The following is a 27,059-nucleotide window of genomic DNA, read 5'->3' as shown; positions in this document are numbered from 1 at the left end:
AGAAAAGGAAACAATCTAAGGATATACATAGTTAACACAGCTTACTCTTAATTCATTTTCTATAATAATAAATTATTTGAAATTAATCTTCCTAAATTAAAAAATTAGCGACTGCTATATTTATATTTATTGTGTATTTATTTTGTTGAATTCCAGATACAATATCTTATAGATTAAATCGATGATCAGAAGTAATACTCAGTACTATTATTTTATATACTTATTTAATATCCCTTAATTGAGACTCGACTATATCCTAGAACATAAAATTGTTCTTTTCATAAAAAATTAAAAACTGGTGTTGGAGGTTATATTTTTACCATCATCAGACAATTTTGCTTCAGTGCTTCAAAATCATCACATTTGGCAATTATCAAATCATAATTTTTTATTATGCTTAGAATTTAGTTTTCTATTTTTAAAATTTCTGTTTGAAAATAGATTTAATATACCCTCGCAGGGTATTATAATTTTAGTCAGAAGCTTGGAAGGAACCATTTGGAAATTTGTGGAACAATATTTTTAATTACTTTTAATATGAAGTTTTTATTATTATTTTATTATTATTTATTTTATTATTATTATTGTTAAGTGACTTAATTAGCTTAATATTTACAAATATATTTCCATATTTTAAGGCAAACCAGAACCTCTACTTAACAAATATGATCATCAAACAACTTTGCTATAAAATTTAAACTTAGTTATTTCTAGAGCAACATTTTTGTTTTCTCTTTAAATGTAGTCACTATTATTTGTACTATTACAGCTTATAATGATTTAATGAGTTTACTGTTTCCTAACAAGTATTATTTAGAATAAACCAAAATAAATAACTATTTACCGACTCCTGGAAACATGTAATTTCCCCAAATGACAGAGAACTGAAAATGGTTATGTTACCATTTCGTATTTTTCCCATTTTCTGGTATTGTTTTTTATTCTTTTTTGTATGGCTCAGGAATCCAAAGTACACGGCAATCGGAGTTGATTGAACCTTTGCCGGCAATTTTGTATAATTTATTTGGCAATTCACTGACCATTCAGAAAGCTGTCATTCCGCCCGCTCCCTTTGGGGGGCAACAAGTGGAGCTCGACGGGTAATCCTCTAGAGAGTCGAGCGAGCTCCTGGCTCTACTACGTGCTCCTGGTGCCGCTCCTGCCCAGTCGCCTGTCAATAATTTCATTAATTCAATATTTGCGTATAATTTGATGGCTGCTCTCCAAGGCAACTCAACTCGCTCTGGCAATGGGGCTTATTATCTCAAAGGGGGTGTGTCCCAAACCCCCATTGCCTTGTGTTTGCGGCAATTTATGAATATTTTAGCATTCTATTACGACGACACACACATGGCCATAGGAGGAGCAGGAGCAGCAAGGATTCAAAGGAGTACCAGTCGATGTAGGACACTGTTATTATGGGGAGTATGTGCCAGGTCCTTGTCTTGTGTATAAACAATTCCATGAGGACTCTGATGGCCAATTCACAATTTGCCAAGCCTGCTTGCCTCCTCTCATTTTCGCCGTTTAATAAGCGAAACTTTTCACATAGTTTTCGAACCCAAAAAGTCGAAAAACACACACACATCATACACCCCAAATTGCTCCAGATTCAGAGATGGGTTCAGATTCGTATACCTCGAGAAGCTCTCGCTTCGAGGAGCAGCTCTTGCCCTGAATCCTGGACTGGACTGGGAGTTGGCTCCTTTTACAGGTGCGGGTAATAAGCGATTTCATAACTGGCCAGCAAAAAGTTTTCATTTCGGTTCTGTTTGCTTTTTGCTTTTGGCCTGGAAAAGTGTCAGAAACTTTTTTCCCCCACACAAAACAAATTGAAATTTTCCATATTTCTACGCATGCCTCGGCTCCCGGGTCTCCTCCTGGTCTCCTCCTGGCTCAAAGGCTCCTCCAGGACTCCCAGACTCCTGTTGGTTGTTTGCTAGCCCCTCGGCGACTGGCGGCTACCTGGCAGCGGCTTCCCTTTGTGCTCTGGCAAATTGATTTTTTAAGTTGTCCCCAAACAAATCAGTATGGAAAAATACAGCAATCCCTTTACCTCCGTCAAGTGGAGGAGCCTACTATAAATGTGGAATGTGTCCTAAAGGACATGGCTTTCAGTTCAAAAATGCTCAAGTAATTGAAGTTGCTAAAATAAAATATTATAGAAAAGTTGTTTGGAAATAATGTTTAATAAATATATATATTTTATTAATTAGTATGTGATACTTGAAGAGTGCTTGAATTTATTTAAGACTATTAACAAACGATTTTGTTTTCAGAGAACTCAGCTATCCATTCAAGAAATAAGCCAAAAATAGTCAATAGTCAACTCGATATACATACAAATGGCTAATTATTCGATTTTTATGTTTCCTATAACTTACCTTCTGAAAGCTTACAAAATTCGTTAATAAAAGTGGTTTTTATACCATAAAATTAATGCATTCACTTATCCCAATTTTTCACTCTCTACTTAACTTCGATTTTTACAATTCTGTTTTCATAAGAATGCCTTCATCTGATACAGTAATTTCAGATTGATTTCTATTTGCAGGTTTTTTTAAACGCCAAACACACAGAAACTCTTTCCGAATTTAAATTAACGCACTTAAGACAAAGTTATGCGATTTTTAAACTTTGACTGTCCCAAAAAATACTACAAAATTATAAATTAAAAATTTCGATTTCAAGAATCCTGCAGAGGAAAATATATTTTTTTCAATGAAGGAGCTTTCCGACCCTATAAATCATATATATTCTTGATCAGCATTAACAGGCGAATCTTTCTGGCCATCTCAGGTTGCAAAACAGACTTTTCCAATTTTTCCAAAAAATTGCAAGGGGTTACATCAGTAAAATTGTGAAAAATCTAAAATAAAAATGTATTTCTTAAAAAGCAATATTAAATAAACAGATTTGTTAAGCGCCAAGTAACTAACGTAGGAGCGGTTCCCGAAATGAAATTAATGCACTTTTGGCAAAGTTATGCGGTTTTTAAACTTTGACTGTCCCAAAAAATACTACAAAATTATCTAGTAGAAATTTCGATTTCACGAATCTTGCAGAGGAAAATATAATTTTAATCAGTGAAGGAGCCATTTCCGACCCTATAAATCATATATATTCTTGATCAGCATTAACAGGCGAATCTTTCTGGCCATCTCAGGAAGCAAAATAAATTTTTCACATTTTTCAAGAAAATTAAAGGGGTTGCATCATTAAAATTGTGAAAAATCTAAAAAAAAATTGTATTTCTTGAAAAGATAAATTCAGTATGCAGATTTGTTAAGCGCCAAGCAACTAACGTAGGAGCGGTTTCCGAAATGAAATTAATGCTCTTTTGGCAAAGTTATGCGGTTTTTAAAGTTTGACTGTCCCAAAAAATACTAAAAAATTATTAAGTAAAAATTTCGATTTCAAAAATCTTGCAGAGGGAAATATAATTTTTATCAGTGAAGGAGCCATTTCCGACCCTATAAATCATATATATTCTTGATCAGCATTAACAGGCGAATCTTTCTGGGCATCTCAGGAAGCAAAATAAATTTTTCACATTTTTCAAGAAAATTAAAGGGGTTGCATCATTAAAATTGTGAAAAATCTAAAAAAAAATTGTATTTCTTGAAAAGATAAATTCAGTATGCAGATTTGTTAAGCGCCAAGCAACTAACGTAGGAGCGGTTTCCGAAATGAAATTAATGCTCTTTTGGCAAAGTTATGCGGTTTTTAAAGTTTGACTGTCCCAAAAAATACTAAAAAATTATTAAGTAAAAATTTCGATTTCAAAAATCTTGCAGAGGGAAATATAATTTTTATCAGTGAAGGAGCCATTTCCGACCCTATAAATCATATATATTCTTGATCAGCATTAACAGGCGAATCTTTCTGGGCATCTCAGGAAGCAAAATAAATTTTTCACATTTTTCAAAAAAATTAAAGGGGTTACATCATTAAAATTGTGAAAAATCCAAATAAAAATTGTATTTCTTTAAAAGATAAATTCAGTATGCAGATTTGTTAAGAGCCAAGCAACTAACGCAGGAGCGGTTCCCGAAATGAAATTAATGCTCTTTTGGCAAAGTTATGCGGTTTTTAAAGTTTGACTGTCCCAAAAAATACTAAAAAATTATTAAGTAAAAATTTCGATTTCAAAAATCTTGCAGAGGAAAATATAATTTTTATCAGTGAAGGAGCCATTTCCGACCCTATAAATCATATATATTCTTGATCAGCATTAACAGGCGAATCTTTCTGGGCATCTCAGGAAGCAAAATAAATTTTTCACATTTTTCAAAAAAATTAAAGGGGTTACATCATTAAAATTGTGAAAAATTCAAATAAAAATTGTATTTCTTTAAAAGATAAATTCAGTATGCAGATTTGTTAAGAGCCAAGCAACTAACGCAGGAGCGGTCTCCGAAATGAAATTAATGCTCTTTTGGCAAAGTTATGCGGTTTTTAAAGTTTGACTGTCCCAAAAAATACTAAAAAATTATTAAGTAAAAATTTCGATTTCAAAAATCTTGCAGAGGGAAATGTAATTTTTATCAGTGAAGGAGCCATTTCCGACCCTATAAATCATATATATTCTTGATCAGCATTAACAGGCGAATCTTTCTGGGCATCTAAGGAGCAAAATAAATTTTTCACATTTTTCAAAAAAATTAAAGGGGTTACATCATTAAAATTGTGAAAAATTCAAATAAAAATTATATTTCTTTAAAAGATAAATTCAGTATGCAGATTTGTTAAGAGCCAAGCAACTAACGCAGGAGCGGTCTCCGAAATGAAATTAATGCTCTTTTGGCAAAGTTATGCGGTTTTTAAAGTTTGACTGTCCCAAAAAATACTAAAAAATTATTAAGTAAAAATTTCGATTTCAAAAATCTTGCAGAGGGAAATGTAATTTTTATCAGTGAAGGAGCCATTTCCGACCCTATAAATCATATATATTCTTGATCAGCATTAACAGGCGAATCTTCCTGGGCATCTCAGGAAGCAAAATAAATTTTTCACATTTTTCAAAAAAATTAAAGGGGTTACATCATTAAAATTGTGAAAAATCTGAAAAAAAAAATTGTATTTCCTTAAAAGTTAAATTCAGTATGCAGATTTGTTAAGCCCAAAGAAATTAACGCAGGAGCGGTTCCCGAAATGAAATTAATGCTCTTTTGGCAAAGTTATGCGGTTTTTAAACTTTGACTGTCCCAAAAAATACTACAAAGTTATCTAAAAGAAATTTCGATTTCAAGAATCTTGCAGGGGAAAATATAATTTTAATCAGTGAAGGAGCCATTTCCGACCCTAAAAATCATATATATTCTTGATTAGCATTAACAGGCGAATCTTCCTGGGCATCTCAGGAAGCAAAATAAATTTTTCACATTTTTCATAAAAATTAAAGGGGTTACATCATTAAAATTTTGAAAAATCTGAAAAAAAATTGTATTTCCTTAAAAGTTAAATTCAGTATGCAGATTTGTTAAGCGCCAAGCAACTAACGCAGGAGCGGTTCCCGAAATGAAATTAATGCTCTTTTGGCAAAGTTATGCGGTTTTTAAACTTTGACTGTCCCAAAAAATACTAAAGAGATATTAAGTAAAAATTTCGATTTCAAGAATCCTGCAGGGGAAAATATAATTTTTATCAGTGAAGGAGCCATTTCCGACCCTATAAATCATATATATTCTTGATCAGTATTAACAGGCGAATCTTTCTGGCCATCTCAGGTTGCAAAACAGACATTTCGAATTTTTCCAAAAAATTGCAAGGGGTTACATCATTAAAATTGTGAAAAATCTAAAAAAAAAATTGTATTTCTTTAAAAGTTAAATTCAGTATGCAGATTTTTTAAGCGCCAAGCAATTAACGCAGAAGCGGTTCCCGAAATGAAATTAATGCTCTTTTGGCAAAGTTATGCGGTTTTTAAACTTTGACTGTCCCAAAAAATACTACAAAATTATTAAGTAAAAATTTCGATTTCAAGAATCTTGCAGGGGAAAATATAATTTTTATCAGTGAAGGAGCCATTTCCGACCCTATTAATCATATATATTCTTGATTAGCATTAACAGGCGAATCTTTCTGGGCATCTCAGGCAGCAAAATAAATTTTTCACATTTTTCAAAAAAATTAAAGGGGTTACAACACTAAAATTGTGAAAAATCTGAAAAAAAATTGTATTTCCTTAAAAGTTAAATTCAGTATGCAGATTTTTTAAGCGCCAAGCAATTAACGCAGAAGCGGTTCCCGAAATGAAATTAATGCTCTTTTGGCAAAGTTATGCGGTTTTTAAACTTTGACTGTCCCAAAAAATACTACAAAATTATTAAGTAAAAATTTCGATTTCAAAAATCTTGCAGAGGAAAATATAATTTTAATCAGTGAAGGAGCCATTTCCGACCCTAAAAATCATATATATTCTTGATTAGCATTAACAGGCGAATCTTTCTGGGCATCTCAGGCAGCAAAATAAATTTTTCACATTTTTCAAAAAAATTAAAGGGGTTACATCACTAAAATTGTGAAAAATCTGAAAAAAAATTGTATTTCCTTAAAAGTTAAATTCAGTATGCAGATTTTTTAAGCGCCAAGCAATTAACGCAGAAGCGGTTCCCGAAATGAAATTAATGCTCTTTTGGCAAAGTTATGCGGTTTTTAAAGTTTGACTGTCCCAAAAAATACTAAAAAATTATTAAGTAAAAATTTCGATTTCAAAAATCTTGCAGAGGGAAATATAATTTTTATCAGTGAAGGAGCCATTTCCGACCCTAAAAATCATATATATTCTTGATTAGCATTAACAGGCGAATCTTCCTGGGCATCTCAGGAAGCAAAATAAATTTTTCACATTTTTCATAAAAATTAAAGGGGTTACATCATTAAAATTTTGAAAGATCTGCAAAAAAATTGTATTTCCTTAAAAGTTAAATTCAGTATGCAGATTTGTTAAGCGCCAAGCAACTAACGCAGGAGCGGTTCCCGAAATGAAATTAATGCACTATTGGCAAAATTATGCGGTTTTTAAACTTTGACTGTCCCAAAAAATACTACAAAATTATTAAGGAAAAATTTCGATTTCAAGAATCTTACAGAGGAAAATATAATTTTTATCAGTGAAGGAGCCATTTCCGACCCTATAAATCATATATATTCTTGATCAGCATTTACAGGCGAATCTTTCTGGGCATCTCAGGAAGCAAAATAAATTTTTCACATTTTTCAAAAAAATTAAAAGGGTTACATCATTAAAATTGTGAAAAATATGAAAAAAATTGTATTTCCTTAAAAGTTAAATTCAGTATGCAGATTTGTTAAGCGCCAAGCAATTAACGCAGGAGCGGTTCCCGAAATGAAATTAATGCTCTTTTGGCAAAGTTATGCGGTTTTTAAACTTTGACTGTCCCAAAAAATACTACAAAATTATTAAGTAAAAATTTCGATTTCAAGAAGCTTGCAGGGGAAAATATAATTTTTATCAGTGAAGGAGCCATTTCCGACCCTATAATATATATATTCTTGATCAGCATTAACAGGCGAATCTTTCTGGGCATCTCAGGAAGCAAAATAAATTTTTCACATTTTTCAAAAAAATTAAAGGGGTTACATCATTAAAGTTGTGAAAAATCTAAAAAAAAAAATTGTATTTCTTCAAAAGCAATATTTAGTATGCAGATTTGTTAAGCGCCAAGCAACTAGCGTAGGAGCGGTTTCCGAAAAGAAATTAATGCACTTTTGGCAAAGTTATGCGATTTTTAAACTTTGACTGTCCCAAAAAATACTACAAAGTTATTAAAAAGAAATTTCGATTTCAAGAATCTTACAGAGGAAAATATAATTTTTATCAGTGAAGGAGCCATTTCCGACCCTATAATATATATATTCTTGATCAGCTTTAACAGGCGAATCTTTCTGGACATCTCAGGAAGCAAAATAAATTTTTCACATTTTTCAAAAAAATTAAAGGGGTTACATCATTAAAATTGTGAAAAATCTAAAAAAAAATTGTATATCTTTAAAAGTTAAATTTAGTATGCAGATTTTTTAAGCGCCAAGCAACTAACGCACTAATGCACTTTTAACACTGTTATGCGACTTTTAAACAAAACCCCTTTATATCAGTTAAGCGACAAATTTGAATTTGAATTTAAATACTGGATCAGTTGCCGCCACGGCAGGAAATCGATAAGTTTGAATTAAACGATAAATTACCGCTAACTAACCCAATTTAGTTATTTTTGTTTCTACAACAACAACAACATCTCTTTTACATCAACATCTCTTTAGCAGCAACTGCCATTTACAATTTACAACAATAAACGACAAAAAAAATACTAGTTTAACTGACAAATTTAAGTTTACATTTAAATAGGCTTTTAGAACCTACCATACCAGTTAACTGATAAATTTTAGTTTTAATTTTAATACTTGATCAGTTGCCGCCACGTCAGTAAAACGATAAGTTTAAAATTAACGATAAATTACCGCCAACTAACCCATTTTAGTTATTTTCTAGCTAGATCTACAACTCTAATATCACACCCTCTGCACCAAAATTAATTTGCTTTCTTCGGTTTCTGTTCGCCTGGTACTTCAGATCCAGGAATTGATGATTTTGTACTGAAAATGTCGAGATCGAAGCCTTGTTTTTACATACAACAACAACAACTTCTCTTTTACAACAACTTTCTAGCAACAACAATTTTCAATTTACAACAACAAAACACAAGAAATATATTAATATAACTGCCAAATTTGAATTTAAATTCAAATAGACCATCAGTAGCCGCCCTATCAGTTAACCGAAAAATTTGAATTTGAATTTAAATAGTCTACAGTTGCCGCCAACTAAATCGATAAATTTCGATGACAAAATATTTATGATATGGTCACACAGCCCTAAAAAAATAATCGCATATTTTTGAAATTGCATACTTTTGGGGTACGGTGTAGCATTCTTTTAGGATGTTCAATGAATTAGCAGAAAATTAAATTTGCTTGCTGCTGCCTTCTGTTCGCCTGTTACTTTAGTATGGATTTTTACTGAAATTGACCAAATCGAAGGCTTGCCTTTGCCTACAACAACAACAGTATCTGCGGAGTATGTAGTACAACAACAACAACAACAACAACAACAACAACAACAACATCAACCACAACAACAACAACAACAACAACGTCAAAAACTACTACAACAACAAAAACAACAACATCAACATCTCTTTTACAATAATAACCTTTTAAAAACAATAAAATCATCTTTTTTACAAAAAAAACTCTTTAAAAACATTAAAAACATCTCTTTTACAACAAAAACTCTTTACAACCAATAAAAAACATCTCTTTACCAACAAAAACTCTTTAAAACCAATATAAAACATCTCTATTACAACAAAAACTTTTTAAGAACAATAAAAACATCTCTTTTGCAACAAAAGCTCTTTAAAAACAATAAAAACATCTCTTTTACAACAAAAACTCTTTAAAAACAATAAAAACATTTCTTTTACAAAAAAAAAAAACTCTTTAAAAACAAGTACAATTTACAATAACAAAAGACCATACATGCTTTTGTTAAACTTCCGATTTTGAATTTTAAATTTATTAGGGACATCAATACCCGTCGTATCAGCTTACCGACAAAATTTTTTTTGAATTTAAATAGTTGCCGCCACATCAGAAAGCGATAAATTTAAATGTAAACTGACGATCATTTTCGCCATGCAAAATGTAAATACTGTGCTCGAGTCTGCTTTTTAGATTTCCAAAGGTCGCGCAGCTTCGATCGGCAGCCCAAAACAGTATGCTAACATTTAATATTGAGGCAATTATTTTGACCCGCGAAAGAATGCACTGAAAACCAATTTGCAAAAATTACGAACTGTCTGGCTTAAAAACTTTACATCCCTTAGGCTGAATTAATAGCAGCCGGAAGTGAAAATGCGTGGCATACTTTTATGGATAATGAAGTCACAGCCATATTCTGTAGATCCGGCTGTGTGTATAAGGCCACCGCCATATAAGCAATGATCCAAATTGAAATTTAATATTAAATGGTTGATCATTTCCGCCATGCAAAATGTAAATACAGTGCTTGAGTCCGCTTTTTAATTTTCCAAAGGTCGTGCAGTTAGGATCGGCAGCCCAAAACAGTATGCTAACATTTAATATTGAGGCAATTATTTTGACCCGCGAAAGTATGCACTAAAAAACAATTTCCAAACTTTCTGTGTGGCAAAAAACGTTGCATCTTTTAGGCTGAATAAATAGCAGCCGGAAGTCAAAATACGTGGCATAAATTCATGCATAGTGTAGACACAGCCATATTCTGTAGATCCAAATGTGTGTATGGGGCCACCGCCATTTAAGTAACGATCCAAATATTTTTTACCTAATCATTTTGTAGTATTTTTTCTTACAGGGCACTTAAATTGCACTTAATATATTCTTACGACCTTTTTTTTTACCAATTTTCTTTAAGTCAATAAGTAAGATATAATATAAAAGATCCTAATTTATATTTCTTTTACTTAACTTTAATATCCAGTATTTAGTAAGAGCTTTTAGAAATTACTAGTGTTTTAAATCGAAAAAAAATACATATCCAAAAGAGGGAAATATGTTTTTTTAACTTGCACTTAATCATAAATAAAGTTTTTATTAAACGATTAGTGTACTGTACAATTGCCTTGTGGCAACTTTATCTAATCGGCTTACAACATTTTACTTTAGATTGTTTCTTAATAATAATAAAAAATATGCCATATTTATATTTATGCATATATTTTTTATTAATTTTTATTGCTTTTACTGATTTCTTATGTTAAAAACCGGACAGAAAGGTCCTGAGGGTGGTGTCATTTGAGTCTTCTTATAACTCTAGTCCGATAATCAAATTCAGTGTAAATTTGTTATTGTTAAACGATTTAAAATATTATAGCATATTTTATTTTGTATTTCTAAAGGTTTGTAAAGCACCCAGAAATTTCGTCCAAAGTTGGTTTAAAAAACTAAAAAAGCGAAACTAAGAAACATCCTTGATTCAGACCGTATTTAATGAACTTATGGCACATGGATTACAAGCTGTACTTTGCTCCCAAAAGGACAAACATTCATGGACTCGAAATTTAGTATCGAGAGTCTTTTTCTTTGGGTAGGTCAGGTTTTGCGGGGAGTTGCAGGATTTTTTTGGCGGAGTTTTTACAGGGAACTAGCTTAAGTCGTTGTGTATGCAAAGAACATGCCTTTCGTCCTGCTCCCTTCGGCTTTGTTTCGACCCGCTCCCGGGTCCTTCTATTTCATATATATTTTTTTGCTCGCTCTCACTGCGGCCGCACTTTATTTATGTTTACTGTTCAGTTGTTGCTCCTCCGGCTCAACCAGCTCCCAGGCCCCCAGCCTCGTTCCGGATATCCGGTTGCCGGCGTTGACTTTGGCACGCGGCGTCTCCTAATCCCCACAACCCCCAATCTTTACCAGCAAAACTTGGCCGGATATGCGCCTGCAAAACGAAAACGAAATTACGCCGAGGGGTTGGGATTGGGATTGGGTTTGGGTTTGGCATGGAGACTAAAGACTGGAGGAACTGGGCGAAAAATTCAAGTCACTGTGCAAAAGGAAACGGCTAAAGTAAACATTATCAAGTCTACGAGAATGGGACTTATTGGGCGGGTTTTTCTCAGAGGATTTGAGTTAAGAGAATCGACTAAAAGATGCTACAGATAGAACTCTGACACTCTGACATGGCTTAAGTCTAGGGAACTATCAGCAAAGTATCAAGAAAAAGGATAATTCGTTATAAAGATACTAAGTTCGATTATTTTAATTACTATCTTTAGCAGAACTTTAGTCTAGTTTAAAGATGAAAGACTTGGCTGGTTCTAAAGGCTTTAATTTTATTATATTATGTTGTAGATTTTATTGAGAAATATAGGTTTAACTTCTTGGAATTCGCAGATACCCGAGAATACCTATAGGTTTCCACATAAAGAGAGAAAAGCCAGAAGTTGGTTACTCCCCTCAGTTCGTCCTGTTTACCCGGTCTCTCACACTCTTTCTTCCTGTCTCGTTTGCCATTTATCTGGGCGCAGAAAGAAAAGAAACTTTAAATACAATCAACTGGCCCCATTTGCCTTGGCTTCGGGCTCGTTGTAACAATTTGTACAAATTACACATGCAAACGCCGCTCCACAACCCATTCCCTGGCTCAAATGAGACTTCCGCTTAAAGCGGAAATCAAATGGTCCTTTGGCCTGCATTGCGAGGTGCTGAGGTCCTGAGTCCTGAGTCCTGAGGCCTGGGTTTTGGTCTCTCGGTCTCTCTCTCCGATCTTCGTCATTATTACATATTATGATGGTAACTTTGTTAGCAGCCAGCAGTTGTCTGTGGGCGAGCATCCCTTTATCCTGTGCATCCTTTTGGCCCTTCTGGAAGCTGGGTGTGTGTAGCTTATTAAATTGCCATTTGCCGGGTCACAACGAGCTATGCAAATTGCTCCATTGTCGTTGCAAATTAGTTGATGTGTCCAGGGGTCGAAGTGGGATGGATTGCAAGGACATTGCAATGCAGTTTCCTTCTGGAACCGATGGTGATGCTGCTGCTGCTGCTGCTGCAATTTCAAAGTTTATCAGCAAATGGAAGCTAGAAAACTTTTCCACATCAACATCCATCCATCCTGCCATCTATCAATCAATCATTGAAGCAAGAAAACGGGGCAAATGCAGTGTCCTTCTGTCCTGGTATCCTGGTGGTGGAAAGTGGCAGAGAAAGTGAAACTTCTGTTCTACGATTTGAACTGTGAAGAAAAACTAATTGGTTATTATATGTACTCAGTGGAATTTATATAGTTAGAGCTACAAAATTATGTAAACTTGTTAAATTAGTTTGTTCTGGAGTCTTGGTTTTTATAACACTTTTAATACGTGGCCAAAACTGAATTACAAGTTGTGTAAAACATTAATTTTTGTATCTTTTTTCAAGGTAAATGTACTTGAATAGACACTAAATTTAAAGTTCTCTCTTTTAATCAACTAGAGAAAATAGTACCCAAAAATCAATACGAAAAAGGGGAGTTTTGCTTATTAAAAAATTAAGCATCTTTTGTTTATTGAATCATAAGAAACCCCTATTAATAAATGTATATGTTAAAATGAAATTTCTTGAAAAATGTTTATTGATTTTGTTACTTTCTTTTTACCATCTTTTTACTTTCTTTTTTATTATACTTTCTTTTGTTTCCGTTGTTGTTGAGACTTTAGTGCTGCTTAAGTTGGCTCTCGAGGTGAGTCCCCTTTTCATGCTTTGTTTTTTTTTTTTGAAGCGTTCTTGGGGGAATCCTCAGGACCTTTCATTTGGCTCCACTCTTGATTGGCATTTTCAATTATTAAGCAGGCAGACGTAAATTCATTTCCACAGCAATTCACACTGAAAGTGAGGGCAAAACACAGCGGGAGTGAGCAGTCAGGACTACCCCACATGTTAGGGCATAAAAATTCTTATTGCAGAATCGTGAGATTTCTGCGCTGCCCCAAGAAACTGCAAGTGGCCAAGACGTTCTCAAACCCAAACCCAACCCCCAAAACCCATTCCCATTTTCAGTTTCGTTTCGTTTAACGGAATTTTAATGGCCGGCAATGATGTTGCTCCTGACTTGCTCCTGGCTTGCTGCTCCTGCAAATTGAGTGGCAATGGCCAGCAAAACGTTGGGCCAGGACGAGGCAGGATCTGCCCCCCCGCACCCGATTTTATGCGTGTTGCAATCGCCCCGTAAGGCAATCAATTTTTATCACCACGCCCGGCGACACCACCCATCCGACACCAAGGAGCAACAGCTGGCGGGGCAACTAATGACTCTGATAATGGAGCGACCGACCACGTTCCCCAATGGGGAATGGAATTCTTCAGACTCTATTTGAGGGATATACTCCTCCCTCGATGACTTTGACAAATTCCCAAATGCAGCTAGGTGAAAGTGTCAATGCTCTTCGTCTCGCAAAACAGGATCTTGGGATCCTGATTAAGGCTCGGAGCCAAGGTGGAGCCTTGTCCAGGGGGGGATGGCGGAGACCTTGTTCAATACTCCAGTGGGATTCCTGGTAAACGTTTTACATATTGTAAAATAACAATATCAACAAATTCGGCGAAAAGACAGCGGCAAAAGAGCAGACAGCGAGATGGAGTCAGACGAGGGGGGTTTAAGCAGTATTGAATTTTTAAATTATAAATTAAATATGGAGAAAAACAGACTATATTTCTTATAAAGCATTTTCGGGAGTGTTAAATAAACTTAGAACTTGATTAAAAATGCTTGACTATAAAAAGTACTTATATGTTTTAACTATTAAAAGCTACCTAGAAATATATATTTAGAATACGATATGTAACGTGTTCAAGAACCTCATTAATAATAACTTTAAGTTTGGTTATTTCATTTAAATTTAAAACTTCATTTAGAATCTTGACAGTTTTTATATAAATATATATTTTAATTTACTATTTAAATATATATTTTAATTTATATATCATTTTATACATATATTTTAATACTTCAAGGAACCATTAAATAAATTGCAATAATTAGAATAAGATACGTAACGCAGACATAGTTTTTCTGCTAGCGCTAATATTAAAAAAACAAGGATTTTGGATTTTTTTTTTTATTTTGAACAAGTTGTAAAGCCTAATTTAAAGATGAAATATTATTCAGCATGCTGTAATCCTTACAGTATTTATATATATAAGAGCTTAAAACCACTATTTAAGCCATTGAAGCATAAATAATAAGATGCGTGACCTCTTAATATTTAAAATAAATCAAATAAATTTAAGAGCATACAAATCTAAACACTCTCTCCCTCTAATTTTTGTAGAACCAGGCCTTAAAATTCGTATGACGTTATGCATCTTAAACGTTGCATTGTCTTTGGTTAAGCTTTTGTTATATATTTTCTATTACGAATGTCATTTAATCAAACCAAAATTATTAAAATTCGATACTAACTTATCAGATCTTCCTTATGATTTAATTATTAATGAATTAATTTCAAGAAGCAAAATGAAGTTCTCGGCGCTTAAGAAACTCTTAAAGCCACCCTAGGCAGCACTTTGCTACATGGCACTGGAGGTTGTCAAATTTCTGGCTGCCAGAGGCCGTGAAATGGCAGCTCAAATTACGTTATAATATTTATGCGCTCTCTTTGCAACAAAGCGTGTGTGTGTGTGTGTGTGTGTGTGTGTTAGCGACTTTTTGGATGGCTGAGTGCTCTCTCAGGGTGGCTATGGAGGTGGCAAGGTGGCAAGGTGGCAAGGTCGGGAGGTGACGGGGTTGCCAAGTGCTTTGCAGCACTTTAAAGTCCTGGGATCTGGGAAATCGGTCTGCGGTCGAATCAATCGGTTTGTGTTTTTCAACCGAAACTGTTTTGTAACAAAAGTCCTTGTTGATGTTTTTCCTATTGTCCCTTAAGCGGCTTACCAGAGTCCGAGTCCAAGTCTGAGTCCAGGTGGAATTCCGCGTCCAAAAGGGAACCAATTATGGGGTGTGGTAAGGAGACTGTGGGGTTATTAGAAGCCGCCCCCACATTGGAATTAGAATCGGGCAAAAGTTTCGAGTGCCATGGAGGAGCACTTCTAACGAGGTTAAGGGTATGTGTTTTTGGGTAATTGTATTAGGTTCTCCTGCCAGTATCTGTATCTGTTACTGTATCTGTATCTGTGTATCCGAACAAAGTGGATACTTTTGTTCGCCTTCCTTTGTTGCCACTGCCGTTGATTGTTGTTATGCGCATAAGCATAAAATATTAATAACATCAACAGAACGAACGAGAATGGCAACAAATGCAAGCTGGGGAAAACTTTTTGAAATGGGAAAACAAATGAGAAAAAGCACGCGTAAAAAGCTGGCTTTCCACCCACCCACCGACCACCACCCACTCTTCAAGCCAACTGCCAAGGCTGCAATCCTTGTTTTTGGCCACACTTTCAAGCGATTTCCCCTTGCCGTCGTTGGATTGCTATCTGAGCCATCTTTTTGGCCAATCTGCGGCACCCTCCGATCGGACAGCGGACAGGAGGCGCTTTTCCTACGCTTTTCCAGCGTTTTCGGTTTCCACTTCGTTTGCATTTTCCCCACCCTCTGTCACTTAAAACAACCGAAAAAATAAAAACCAGGGACCTGTGGTCGCAGCGAATCAAAATCAAAATCAAAGTCTGGAGCTCCTGCCTACATCCTTGCGAAGGTCCTTGCACAGAGCGAAAAAAAACATATAGGTACACTTAAAAAAATATATATTTATTAATATCTACATTTTAGTAATGATTTAATTATACTTTTAATCATAGCAATTGCTTAATTTTAGATATAATATATATTTGCATTAAGAACTTTGCACTGAACCGGACATTTTTGAGCCTATAATATGCAAGCCTATATATACTTGATCAGAAAAGATCGATAAATCAATACTGTATTTACATTTTAAAGTTACAATATACATACATATATGTATATGTGGATTAATCAATATTCTGTTTGATATATCGAACTAATAGAATCAAATTAAGACAGAAATAGTTAAATAACATCTTTAAAGTTCTTTTCGGTATTATCGATAAAAATTTTACAATTTTCGATACTTAGAATTGCAATATATTAATATGTTTTATGTGATCTTGAAACAAATTATTTAAATAACATTTTGCGGATACATTTTGATAATATTATATTATATATATATATTAATATATATTATCGATATGTTAAGATGTTGGTTATCAAAGCTATCGTTCATAATTGAAGAGATCAATATGTATATTAAATATCACTTTTCTATAAGATTTTAGCTTACAAGTTTTAAAGTTTTCTCTAATATAGTTAAATAATAAGGAGATATAAAGGTTAAATGAGCTAATTTTTAAAAATTATGGGTAAGGTAGTACGTTTAGATATTTAAAATTTTTGATTATATCGATATGACTATCTCTGTATGATATCCGGCTTTTCCCCTCCAAATACATACCTCCCTAGTCTGTATTTCGAATTGAATATAAAATGCAGGAAAAACATTTTCCGCCCAGTGTCCTTGTACCCTGTGTCTTGTCCTGTGTGTTTTTGTGCACTTTACGACTTTAATTATGTAAGTACATAATTGTGTTATTATCGTAAGCTTGCAGGGCGCAACACATGCCGGCTCCGGCTCCGGCTCTGGGTACGGGTCTGGCTCCGGGTCCGGGTCCGGACCGTAATGTCTGTCTACATGTCGGTGATCCCGGTCCAGGACCAGTAAGTGTCCTTTCGCCCCTCCCCCGTGCAATGTGTGCTTTTGCCGTGACCTCGTCTGGCCGCTTTGGCAACCATTTTACGGCCATTAAGCCCGGCAGTGTCTCATCGGGCCTACTGCCGTGTCCGTGTCCATTCCGTGTCCTCCTCCTCCGCAGCCTTGATCCCAGACCTGGCTTTGAGCCAGGCCTAACCTTTGGGCTCCGCTCCGCTGTTTACATTGTAATCTCTGGCCCGGGCTTTTGGCGGGATTTCGGCCCTCCGACCGAAAAGCATTTCGTCTGTTCATTGTTTTCTTATTATTTAAATTGGGAAATTTCTGCTTTTAATTATGCATTGGCGCTCATCCCCTCTCCTCGTTTGTTTTTCCGCTCCGACAGGCCGCGTCCTTCCGCTGACCATTAGGAGAAATTTTCCAAAAAATATTTAAAAAAAAGACTCCGATTATATTGGCAACCTGCTTCTTCTGCGAACTCAAACTCAATTTCAATTATTTTCTTTTAATTAGTGAGCAAGTGTGTGGCACAGATTGTGGAGGAGTGGAGGGGGGCTTTAACAGCGCAAAGTTTCAATTCAATTATCGCTTTCGAATATATGTATATATAATATATATATGCATGTAAATAATGCCAACATCTGAGGCTGACAAATGAGAATTTCCACAATTTTTCTTTCGCTTGTGCTTTTGTTTCCATTTCCATCATCACTTTGTCAACTCTGTTGTGTGCGTGGGAAGCGGCGAAGCCAAGGACATCGAATTTCAAAGAAAATTTCCCAATCATAAAATAGATAGAAGGTGGAAAAGTGGAAAAGTGGAAAAGTGGGGGTGGAGCAACAGGTGAACAGGAAGAAGCTAAGCTGGCTGAAGGTTCCCTCAACATTTGAAGATGGAAATAGTTATTTTTCTAACTTTCCCCAGATCGTTCCTGGTAATGTTCTTGATGTTACAATGATGTTTGAAGAACTCCTATTTCAGTAAAAGTTTATTAAAAATTATGCTGAATTAGTCGAATCAAACAAGTAGTTCGGTATTTGTAAAGTTGTTTCTGACTCAAGGGAAAAATTATTTATAAAGTAACTTAATTTGCACATGTTGAAGTTTAATTTGATTCGGTCTTTTTAAAAACTAAATCAATATGATACAACATTATGAAAGATAATAAGCAAATAAGCTACAAATAATAAGATTTGTAAAGCCATATGATTTTTATGTTCCTTAATTAATCATTCTTTATTTCTAGAGCTGACTTCCGGCTCTTTTTTATTGATAAGTGCATAGAGAAATTAACAAAATACACTACAAATAACAAGATATGTAACGCTTTACGATTTTTGAGTGCTACAATTTATCGTGCTCTGACTTCGGTTTCTCTTTAAATATTATTGAAAATTCAGAGAAGGAGAAACAGAGCCCTTTTTACCTAGCCGCTCTTTTTAATGTGGTGCTAGATCTGTCTGTCTTTGTACGTCCTTGCACATTCTATGTTTACTAACCCATGAAAAAGCTTTATATTTAAGGTATACTCTCCATGATTTCTAATTTGTGGGACTAAGTGTCTCGGACTACGTCGCTAGCTTAAAAATCTGTAGCATAAAGCGTTACGCATCTTATATAAAAATTCCTAAGCTTGTGACCACACCTAGTAGGAAATTGTATATATTCTAGGCAGCAAGCATTCCATAACTATTTATTAATACCTTCGCTTGCTCTAAACCCGACTAAAATCCCTTCCATTCTGCTTTTCCTGATATTACTAGATCCATTTCTAGCCCCAACTGGGGCCGCCCCATTTCCCTGCCCAAGTGTGTAAACCTTGTAAATTATTATTAAGTGCTTTTCATTACCAGCTTGCCATCATCCAATAACCAAAACGAGGCGAGAAGGAGCTCGGGTTCCCTGTTCCCCATTTCCTGTTTGTAGACTTGAGCGGCAATCCGTCAAAGTCAAAATTGCGACAGTGGAAATGATAATACTTCTGCAGCCTTCAGTTGCAATTTGTTTCGGCAGGATGGGGCAGGAGGTATGTGCCACCATCTGCCCATCCTTCAGTTAGGTAGAATCCTGGGGCAAGTGATGAGGGGAGTCTGTGGAATGCCTGCTGGCAGGACGGAAATAAATTGTTATTAATGTGCTTGCTTGCCTGTGGCTGCTCTGGTTCTCTGGTTATGGTCTTGGTTCTTGGTCCTCGGTCCACACTTCATACTCCGCTTTTGCTGCCACCAAGAATCCCGCCCAGTCGATAAATTATTTTGGCGAAAAACGCGCGCCAAATTGTAAATATCTTGATGCGGAGGCCGAAAGCCCCCAATAATGTGAGCCAATTTAATGGTCTGGCCACTTGTTGAGGAGGCATCTTTCAGCCGTAAACTGTTTACGGCCAGAGCTCAAATTGATTTGTGCCCAGCGCGAATCAAATCAATTGCATTTGCCAATGGCGATGGTGACTCCAAAAGGTAATCATAACTGGAACGGGCTGATGGCCCACTGGCTTCCTTTTGCCTGGTCATAAAGCGGAAACGGTCCTGCGAGTGCCGCCATAAACGTTGAGATGAGCACAAAACGGTAGGGATGTCCATAAAAGGAAGCAAAAAAGAGAACACACCGATGAAGCAAGGACACCCACCGAGTTCCAGGACTCATTCGCATCTCGGCATCCGCAAAAGCCACATCCAGAAGGAACCGCTATCAAGGCCACCAAACGAATGACTCCGTCTCCGCCAAGGAATCCTTCGCAGGACACCCCGAGGCCTCGTTAAATTGCGTGCAGCATCCGCCCACCATCCCTACACGCAGCGAAAAAAGAGCAAACTAAAAAGAGGAACAGCTTGCAGCTTGCATATCATTATAAAAGTTTTGTAATTACTAGATTTTACTTGAAAAAGAAGGGGAGGAAATTGGAAATCATTATTCCATACTTGGGGGTTAAACTGGGAATAACTTAGTTAGCGATATCGATAGTACTTAGTGCGGCTTTTTAATATAATTATTTCAAAACTATGACGAATTTAAAGCCTTTTTCCTAGCGTGAGTTTAGTTAACGTTCACGGATTAATAATGTTTCCTTAGTTTGTTTACAATCGATTTGCAAGTGTTTTCATTTTACTAAACACTTGTGGTCTAAGGACATTTCTTTTAGCCATCTTTATAGGCTAAAATTGCACCAATTTTGAAGTTAGTTAAGGTATTTTAATATATATATTTAGAAATCCATATAAAGGAAACCACTCCTTAGGTGGTCTTATTTTCTGTGTGTTTGCCAAGAAAATTACTTTATTTTGTGACGATTTCTGCTGCTGATGTCTGGACCCACACACAAGAGGGGAGCTAAACTTTATTTTTCTGCGTGATCCGAGGACACTCCTCCAACCGAACTTCTTCCCAATCATCCCATCCGCCATCCCGTGGCGACTGTTGTCGTTTATTTGCATTTGACTGTGCGCAGTGGGCAAAGTATTCAAAACAGATTTGTTGGCCAGATTGTAGAGCGCTAACAGTTCATTACCCAAATGACTGTTGGGGCCAAAAAGGAGGGAAGCGAGGTGGTTGGGGCGTCAGCGATTTTGGCTGAAAAGGTTTCATTACAATTTCGGGCACTCGCCGAATGGAAAACTTTTCCCTGGATCCTCACCCAGCTCCCTCCTCTCCTGCTGTAGTTTGTGAGATTTGATTTAAAAGTTGAAGCCGAACCTCCTTCCAAGGAGTGTGAGGAGGAGTCAAGGGAATTGCTAACTTTTTAATAGTTATTCATACAAAATCATTTACGAGTACCCTGCACAAGGCACACCAACTCTCCAGACCCGAGGAGCATATGTGTGAAGGAAATAAGGAAACTTTTGGTGGAAAGTTTGCAAGGTTTTCCCCCCAGCAGCGAAATAATTATGCAGCTTCTTATAACAACGCCACTCTTTGACTTTTGCACCTGGCTGACCGATGATTGAGTGGTTGGTTTTCCCTCCCTCCAAACCAAATCCTGATTGATGAACACTCCACCAGGTGAGTCTCTCAGTGTAGTGTCTCACCTGAGATAATACTACCTGTCCTCCTTCATGCCATCCGGTAGAACCATTTAATGAGAAAATAACTTGGATGCGGCCATAAATTCATTTCCGCCCTTTGTTTAATTTCCTTTGCTATCCGAAAAACTTTTCGCTACGCGCGAATTCATATGTAATTACAATTACGATGTAATCTCGGCGAAAGAGAGGGGACAGACTCCACCTTGAGGTGAGGCACCTGCTCCTGCTCCTGTTCCTCCCCTGACGCTCAGGTCAGGGTCATGGTCGAGGTCGCACTGTGGGCGCTAAAGTTCGCCGCTCGTGTGGCCCCACTGTTGGCAAAAAAGGTGGCTCTGAATTGGCGCAAAGTTGATTCAATTAAGACTTCTTTCGCATGGCAATCGATAGACATCAAAGAGCAGGTACAGGTACACATCCAGGACAGCCAGGACACCTGGCTTCGTGCCTCTGTGCCCCCGGGGCCAGGCCTCATTTTCAGCCTGTAATTATAAAATCAATGCCAGTTGTTTAGTACAAATCACTTTCAAATGTCAGTCAATGAACTTTTTCAAATGTTTCTCACTGTTAACCTCATTTCTTTTTGGTTTCTGTTCTTTATAGGGCATTATAATGTGAGTCAGAAGAAGTCATTTACGACTTATATTGAAAGAAAAAATCGTAAAACATTTATGGACAAAGGAGGTAGTCAATCGCATTTAAAATATCATATACTATGATTCATTGAAATGTTTAATATCGAAAATATTTAATGTAATGTTAGAATATCGTTAATATTGAAAAATATCGGTAAAATGTTATATCAAACAGCTTATCGATTTATCGAATGACTTGAGCGAAAAATATCGATACAACATCAATATATCTGTATTTTAGTGATTTTTCGAATTTACAACAGTTTTTCAACAGCTAAATCGAAAACTATAACTTTAAGACGTAATAAAAATGGAAGATATAATCGTTGTTTATCATCAAATAAATTTATAGTTTATTTTATAATATATTTATTTATTTACATTCTGTATGCCCACAATTAAAACTAAAGCTACAGAGGGAGTGGTGCTGTCATAGCTACCTAGGCCTTAGGCTTTATAATATATATTTCAATCTAAAATATACCAATTTTATAAGATTTAAAAATAATATCACTGAAGTTTTATCAAACCCGACTTATTATATGATATGTATAAATGATTTATGCATTTCCTATTAGTTTTGCCTTTCATTTAACCAAAATGGATAGTTCTCAATGATCTAAATTTAAACCGCAAGGGTTTATACACATCGGCCTGGATTTGTTTTTTTTTTAAACCTATGTAACATTCAAGGGTATACAAACGTAGTCTTTTTAAAGTGAGCTTTCTGTCCTTTTGAAATTATAACGATTGTTGGATAAACTGCTGCTTCTTTGAGCCATGGAAAATCGTATTAACTATTTATGCGGTAATTTGAGTCAAGAAAACATGTTATTTTGAAGGCACTCCATCGGTATATCGGTATGAGGAGAACTTAAAGGCACTTTACATTAAGCATTGCTGAGCTTTAATATATTATATATTTATTTCCATAAATACATAAATAAATGTATATGAATTTAATTAAGTAAAGAGTTCCTTCTTCTTATACTCTTGGTTGTATTGTTTTCAGTTCTCAAAGTAACACAATGCAGCTTTGCATTATTTATTGTACTTCAAACAGCTCACTTAATATTAACATTAATCAGTTTTAAATTTTAATAATTTTAATTGCTAATTTCTTTGACAATTATAATTCCAGGAGTATATGCCTCAGCTGGCGGGCATTGGTCTTTGCGTTGTCAACTTAATGGACGACATGCAGGAATATACGCGAGGACTCTTTCTCCTAATGTGAGTGCCAAGTAAAGGATACTAGTCCTGGAAAGATATCCTCTGACATGTTTCGATTTACAGGTACTGTGGCCCGGCTATATTGCTCTCCTACCTGTACATTCGCACCTCGCAGGAGCTGCGTCCGCCCGAAGGACCCTTCGCCGTGATGATGTACGAGCATCGCGCGGATTTAAGGATGCGCCAGAGGTAAGTTTCACCATCTTTACCCACCTTTACCCAACTTTTGATTAAGATAGAGCTCCTTCTGTCCACTAATTGGGCTGATTAATTCGGGGATTCACCAATCAGTTGGGGGGAGGAGCAGCGCTGGTCTGTCCAGGTAACTGGAGACCAACGCTAATGAGCCTTAGCATTTCTGGAGGCACACTTCTTTAACGAGTTCGAATTTCTTGAGTTACACTTCCACTTTATCGGGTTGGAGAAACTTATCCTTACCTCTCCGCCTTGACAGGAACTCATCCACATCTTCGGTGGAGCCGCGGCAGTTGAGTGGCGGTGGTGTTGCCGGTCTGAGCAATGGTGGAGGAAGCTCATCCCGTTCCTATGATCTCTACAGCGCCGAATTGGATGTCCATCGGGAGAAGCGAAAGCAGCGTAATTTTGGGAGCATGGCCGCCACTCAGGTGGTGTGCATGTGTCCTTTGATGATCCTGCGATTTGCCCGTCTCTCGCTGGAGGAGACCTACGAGAACATGAAGCACTTTGATTTCACTTACCTGATGTTCGTTTGGGTGGCCTTCCTGCCCACCGTCATATTTCCTTGCATCTATGCCTCGCAGATATTGCCCAGGTGAGGATAGATTGGAAGATCGAATCCTTAACTCTAAGGACCATCAAGGTCTTACCTTCCTTTATCGCCTTTGTTGTTCTTTGTTTTTATTTTTTGGCAGAGATGAGCAAGAGCGTCTAAGGGGCTACTTCCGGCTCTCATCGAAGAGGAAACAAAAGACGCAGCGACGAAGTGATGCCACTGGCGGTTCTCGCGAGGATTCCATAGAGAAGGATGAGGCCTCCAATACGACCAGTGTCCACCATGCCGCCTCCAGTGAGCACGGCCAGAAGCATGCCCCCAAGGTGCGTTACGAGCGGGAGAGGCAGCAGGGACATGGCTCCTCCTCCTCGGGCGGCGATCGCTACAGTGGAGCACCCTATCGACAGGGCAAGGATCGGGACAGGGACAGGGAAAGGGAGAGGGACAGAGATAGGGATAGGGAAAGGGACAGGGATAGGGAAAGAGAGCGGCAAAGGGCAGGAGGACGTGGAGCAGGCGATGCCGGTGTGGTCAACAATCTGGGCAAAGATGTGCGCGGCAAGAAGCACGATGTCAAAATCAACATCATCTCGGATGGAGGCCATGGAGGCGGTGGCACCACTACCACCAGTAGCACCACACACGGCCATGGACACCGCAAGCAGGCAGTGAGCAGCAGCAGCAGCAGCAACAACCACCGGAGTCGCAACAATCCTGGACAGCGTCCACATGGCAACAAGCTATCCGCCGCCGCTGCCGCAGATGGTTTGTCCAATGTCACCGCCTCCACATATTGCAATGGTAATGGCAGTGCCACGGGCAATGTCCTCATCCCGGATGACAGCAGCACCAGCAACTATGGCGATGGCGAGGAGAGCTCCGTGGTGAGCAGCATGATGGTGCCGCCACAACGCTGGCCGGGATCGGGCTCGGGAGCGGGACAGTTGTTGCGACATAAGGACGTCTCCTTCAGTGAGTGCAGCAGCAGCACCTTCTCGTCGAGCACCCTGGACCGGGATCTGGAGATCATGGACCAGCTGGAGCGGGAGCGCAGCATGGATATCCAGGAGATGCTGCAACGTGAGCGGGAGCGGGAAAAGCTTCGTGGTGGCGTTGGTCGCCAATTGCCGGACATTGAGAAGCTCTACGCTCAGCGTTCGCCCAAAGGTAAGCGGGGTGAGGCAGCTGGAGCTGGACTTGGAACGGGTCTGGCCCTGGTCATGCCCGGCAGTGATCCTTTGAGCAGCCTCTCACAGTCCCAGTCCCTGTCCACGGAGTACAGTCTGTGCTCGACACTGGAGCCTCCTGGCTCTGTACTTCCCGAGGAGGAGGTGTTGCGCCAGCAGCATCTGGAGGAACTGGAGGAGGAGGAAGTGGTGCCACCGGATTTTTACGATAGCTACACTCCTGGTGGGGCACAGAATCTGCCTCCGAGCTCCGCTACATCCGCCGCCGCTGCCGCTGCCGCTGCGGCTGCTGCAGTTGCTCCGCCCGCCTATCAGTATCAGTACAGTCGTAGCCGCTTGAGCCGCAAGAGCTCCGGCTCTGGATCCGGCCATCATAGTCACGGCCGTGTGGGCACCGGCCATCATCATGGCCAGCATGGCGGCATGGGTGCAGGAATTGGACGTGGCTCCAAGCGGGACAGCTTCAACTCGCTGAATGGCACCGATCTCATTGCCGGCGCCTTCTGCGAGCTGGATCCAACGCAGCCGCTGAACAAGATGGCCGTGATCGAGGGCAGGATGCGGCGGAGTAGTCCACGCAATGCCAGCTTCAGCTCCGGCTCGGGCGTATCCGGACGGAGTTCGATGAAGTCATCATCGCGGGACTATGACTACGGTCATGGCTCGTCCTCGCACTCGGCGCATCCGGAGCTGGACTTCAGGGAGAACATATTTGCGGAGCTGTAAGTGGGTTTATATAGAAGATATATCTCAAGAGATCTCTAGAGATCCAGGTAGAGAAAGGGAGAGAAGGAAACGAAAAGCTTTAGCATGTTGTTTGTTGAGGGCAGAAGCAGTTTTTCAGGACACACAGGACTCCCAGGATTTTGCAGCTGGATGTGTTGTTTGTCTAGTTTTTTTTTTTTTGTAAGGATATAGAACTTGGGAACTGAGGATTTAAATAGCATTAGTGGCCAAATGGGTGGCACAGGATGCAGGCAAGGCGAGGAACACAAAGTATATGAAAATACAACTAAATCAAAGAGGGTATAAGGATTCTCTTCTCTCTAAGGATATTCTCTATAACGTCCTTGCCCAAATCCAAAAGTAACAAAGTAAAGTAATTCACAAAGCTAGTTATGGGATTAATTGAACCAACTGGTTGTTTAATTAATGATCAGTGATCAGTCCCCACACAGATCGGGGCTGGAGAAGAAGATTTTGTAGAGCTAAAAGCAGCTCGAAAGAAGATTGTGCCAAGGAACGAACATAATCCCGGATATATCTGGGGATTATACATACATACATATATATACCGATAGTATATATACATATATATTGTCTTTTAAATGTTTGCTAAACTAAATTTGTCACAGGGCAAGCTAGTCTTTTTTAAAGTTGAAACTTTTCCAAAGCTGCATCATACATACATTACATATATATGGTTATATGTATGCGATATGAAAACATATAAATGTATACACTACACATATGCTAAGACATATTATTAAATATTAACAAATCAAATGCAAAGTTTATTGAATGTTAAATCAAATACAAGAAATACCAATAAATACCATGAAAATACCAAGAAAAATACCTTTAAAAATACCAGGCAAAGCATAAAACAAACCAAGTTGTAGCTCTTAAGACAGAGAGCAATTCTTCTGAGCCCCAAAGAATTGCGCCCACACACACCACAGAAAGACACGAAGATTTTGTTAAAATATCAGCTATAAAATATATACTATTTACTATATCTACTATATATATAGTACATGTGTGCGTGTGTGTGTGTGTGTGTATATAGCATAAGTTAATTTTTTCTGTGCCCGTTTGTTGTGGAATTGGGGATTGCGGATTGTGGCAATGTTTGGTGTGAGCGAAAACTAATAAAAACAAATTTTATGTGAGTTGAACACACAAAAAAAGCAAGCGAATCTCTGCCTGCAGTGCAGGCTCATTCACTACCACCACGACGCGTT

At 37.6% G+C, this 27,059-nt stretch overlaps 1 protein-coding gene across 1 annotated transcript in view; it reads left to right on the top strand.

The window, feature by feature from the left end:
- LOC110176018 (uncharacterized) overlaps positions 1-26,671 on the top strand; it is a 52,504-nt gene extending 25,833 nt beyond the window's left edge. Inside the window, exons 4-7 of the mRNA XM_086836737.1 lie at positions 23,063-23,154; positions 23,218-23,343; positions 23,609-23,947; positions 24,048-26,671. Of these exons, the coding sequence (XP_086692863.1) occupies positions 23,063-23,154; positions 23,218-23,343; positions 23,609-23,947; positions 24,048-25,821 (2,331 nt within the window). The 3' untranslated portion in view covers positions 25,822-26,671. The remainder of the gene's footprint in view (positions 1-23,062; positions 23,155-23,217; positions 23,344-23,608; positions 23,948-24,047) is intronic.
- The last annotated feature ends 388 nt before the right edge of the window (positions 26,672-27,059 follow it).

This window comes from Drosophila serrata, unplaced genomic scaffold (genome assembly GCF_035046125.1).
Source record: "Drosophila serrata isolate PLE 108 unplaced genomic scaffold, ASM3504612v1 contig_293, whole genome shotgun sequence".
NCBI lineage: Eukaryota > Metazoa > Arthropoda > Insecta > Diptera > Drosophilidae > Drosophila > Drosophila serrata.
The sequence above is the reverse complement of the archived record's forward strand: the minus strand, read 5'-3'. Positions and strand labels throughout refer to the sequence as shown.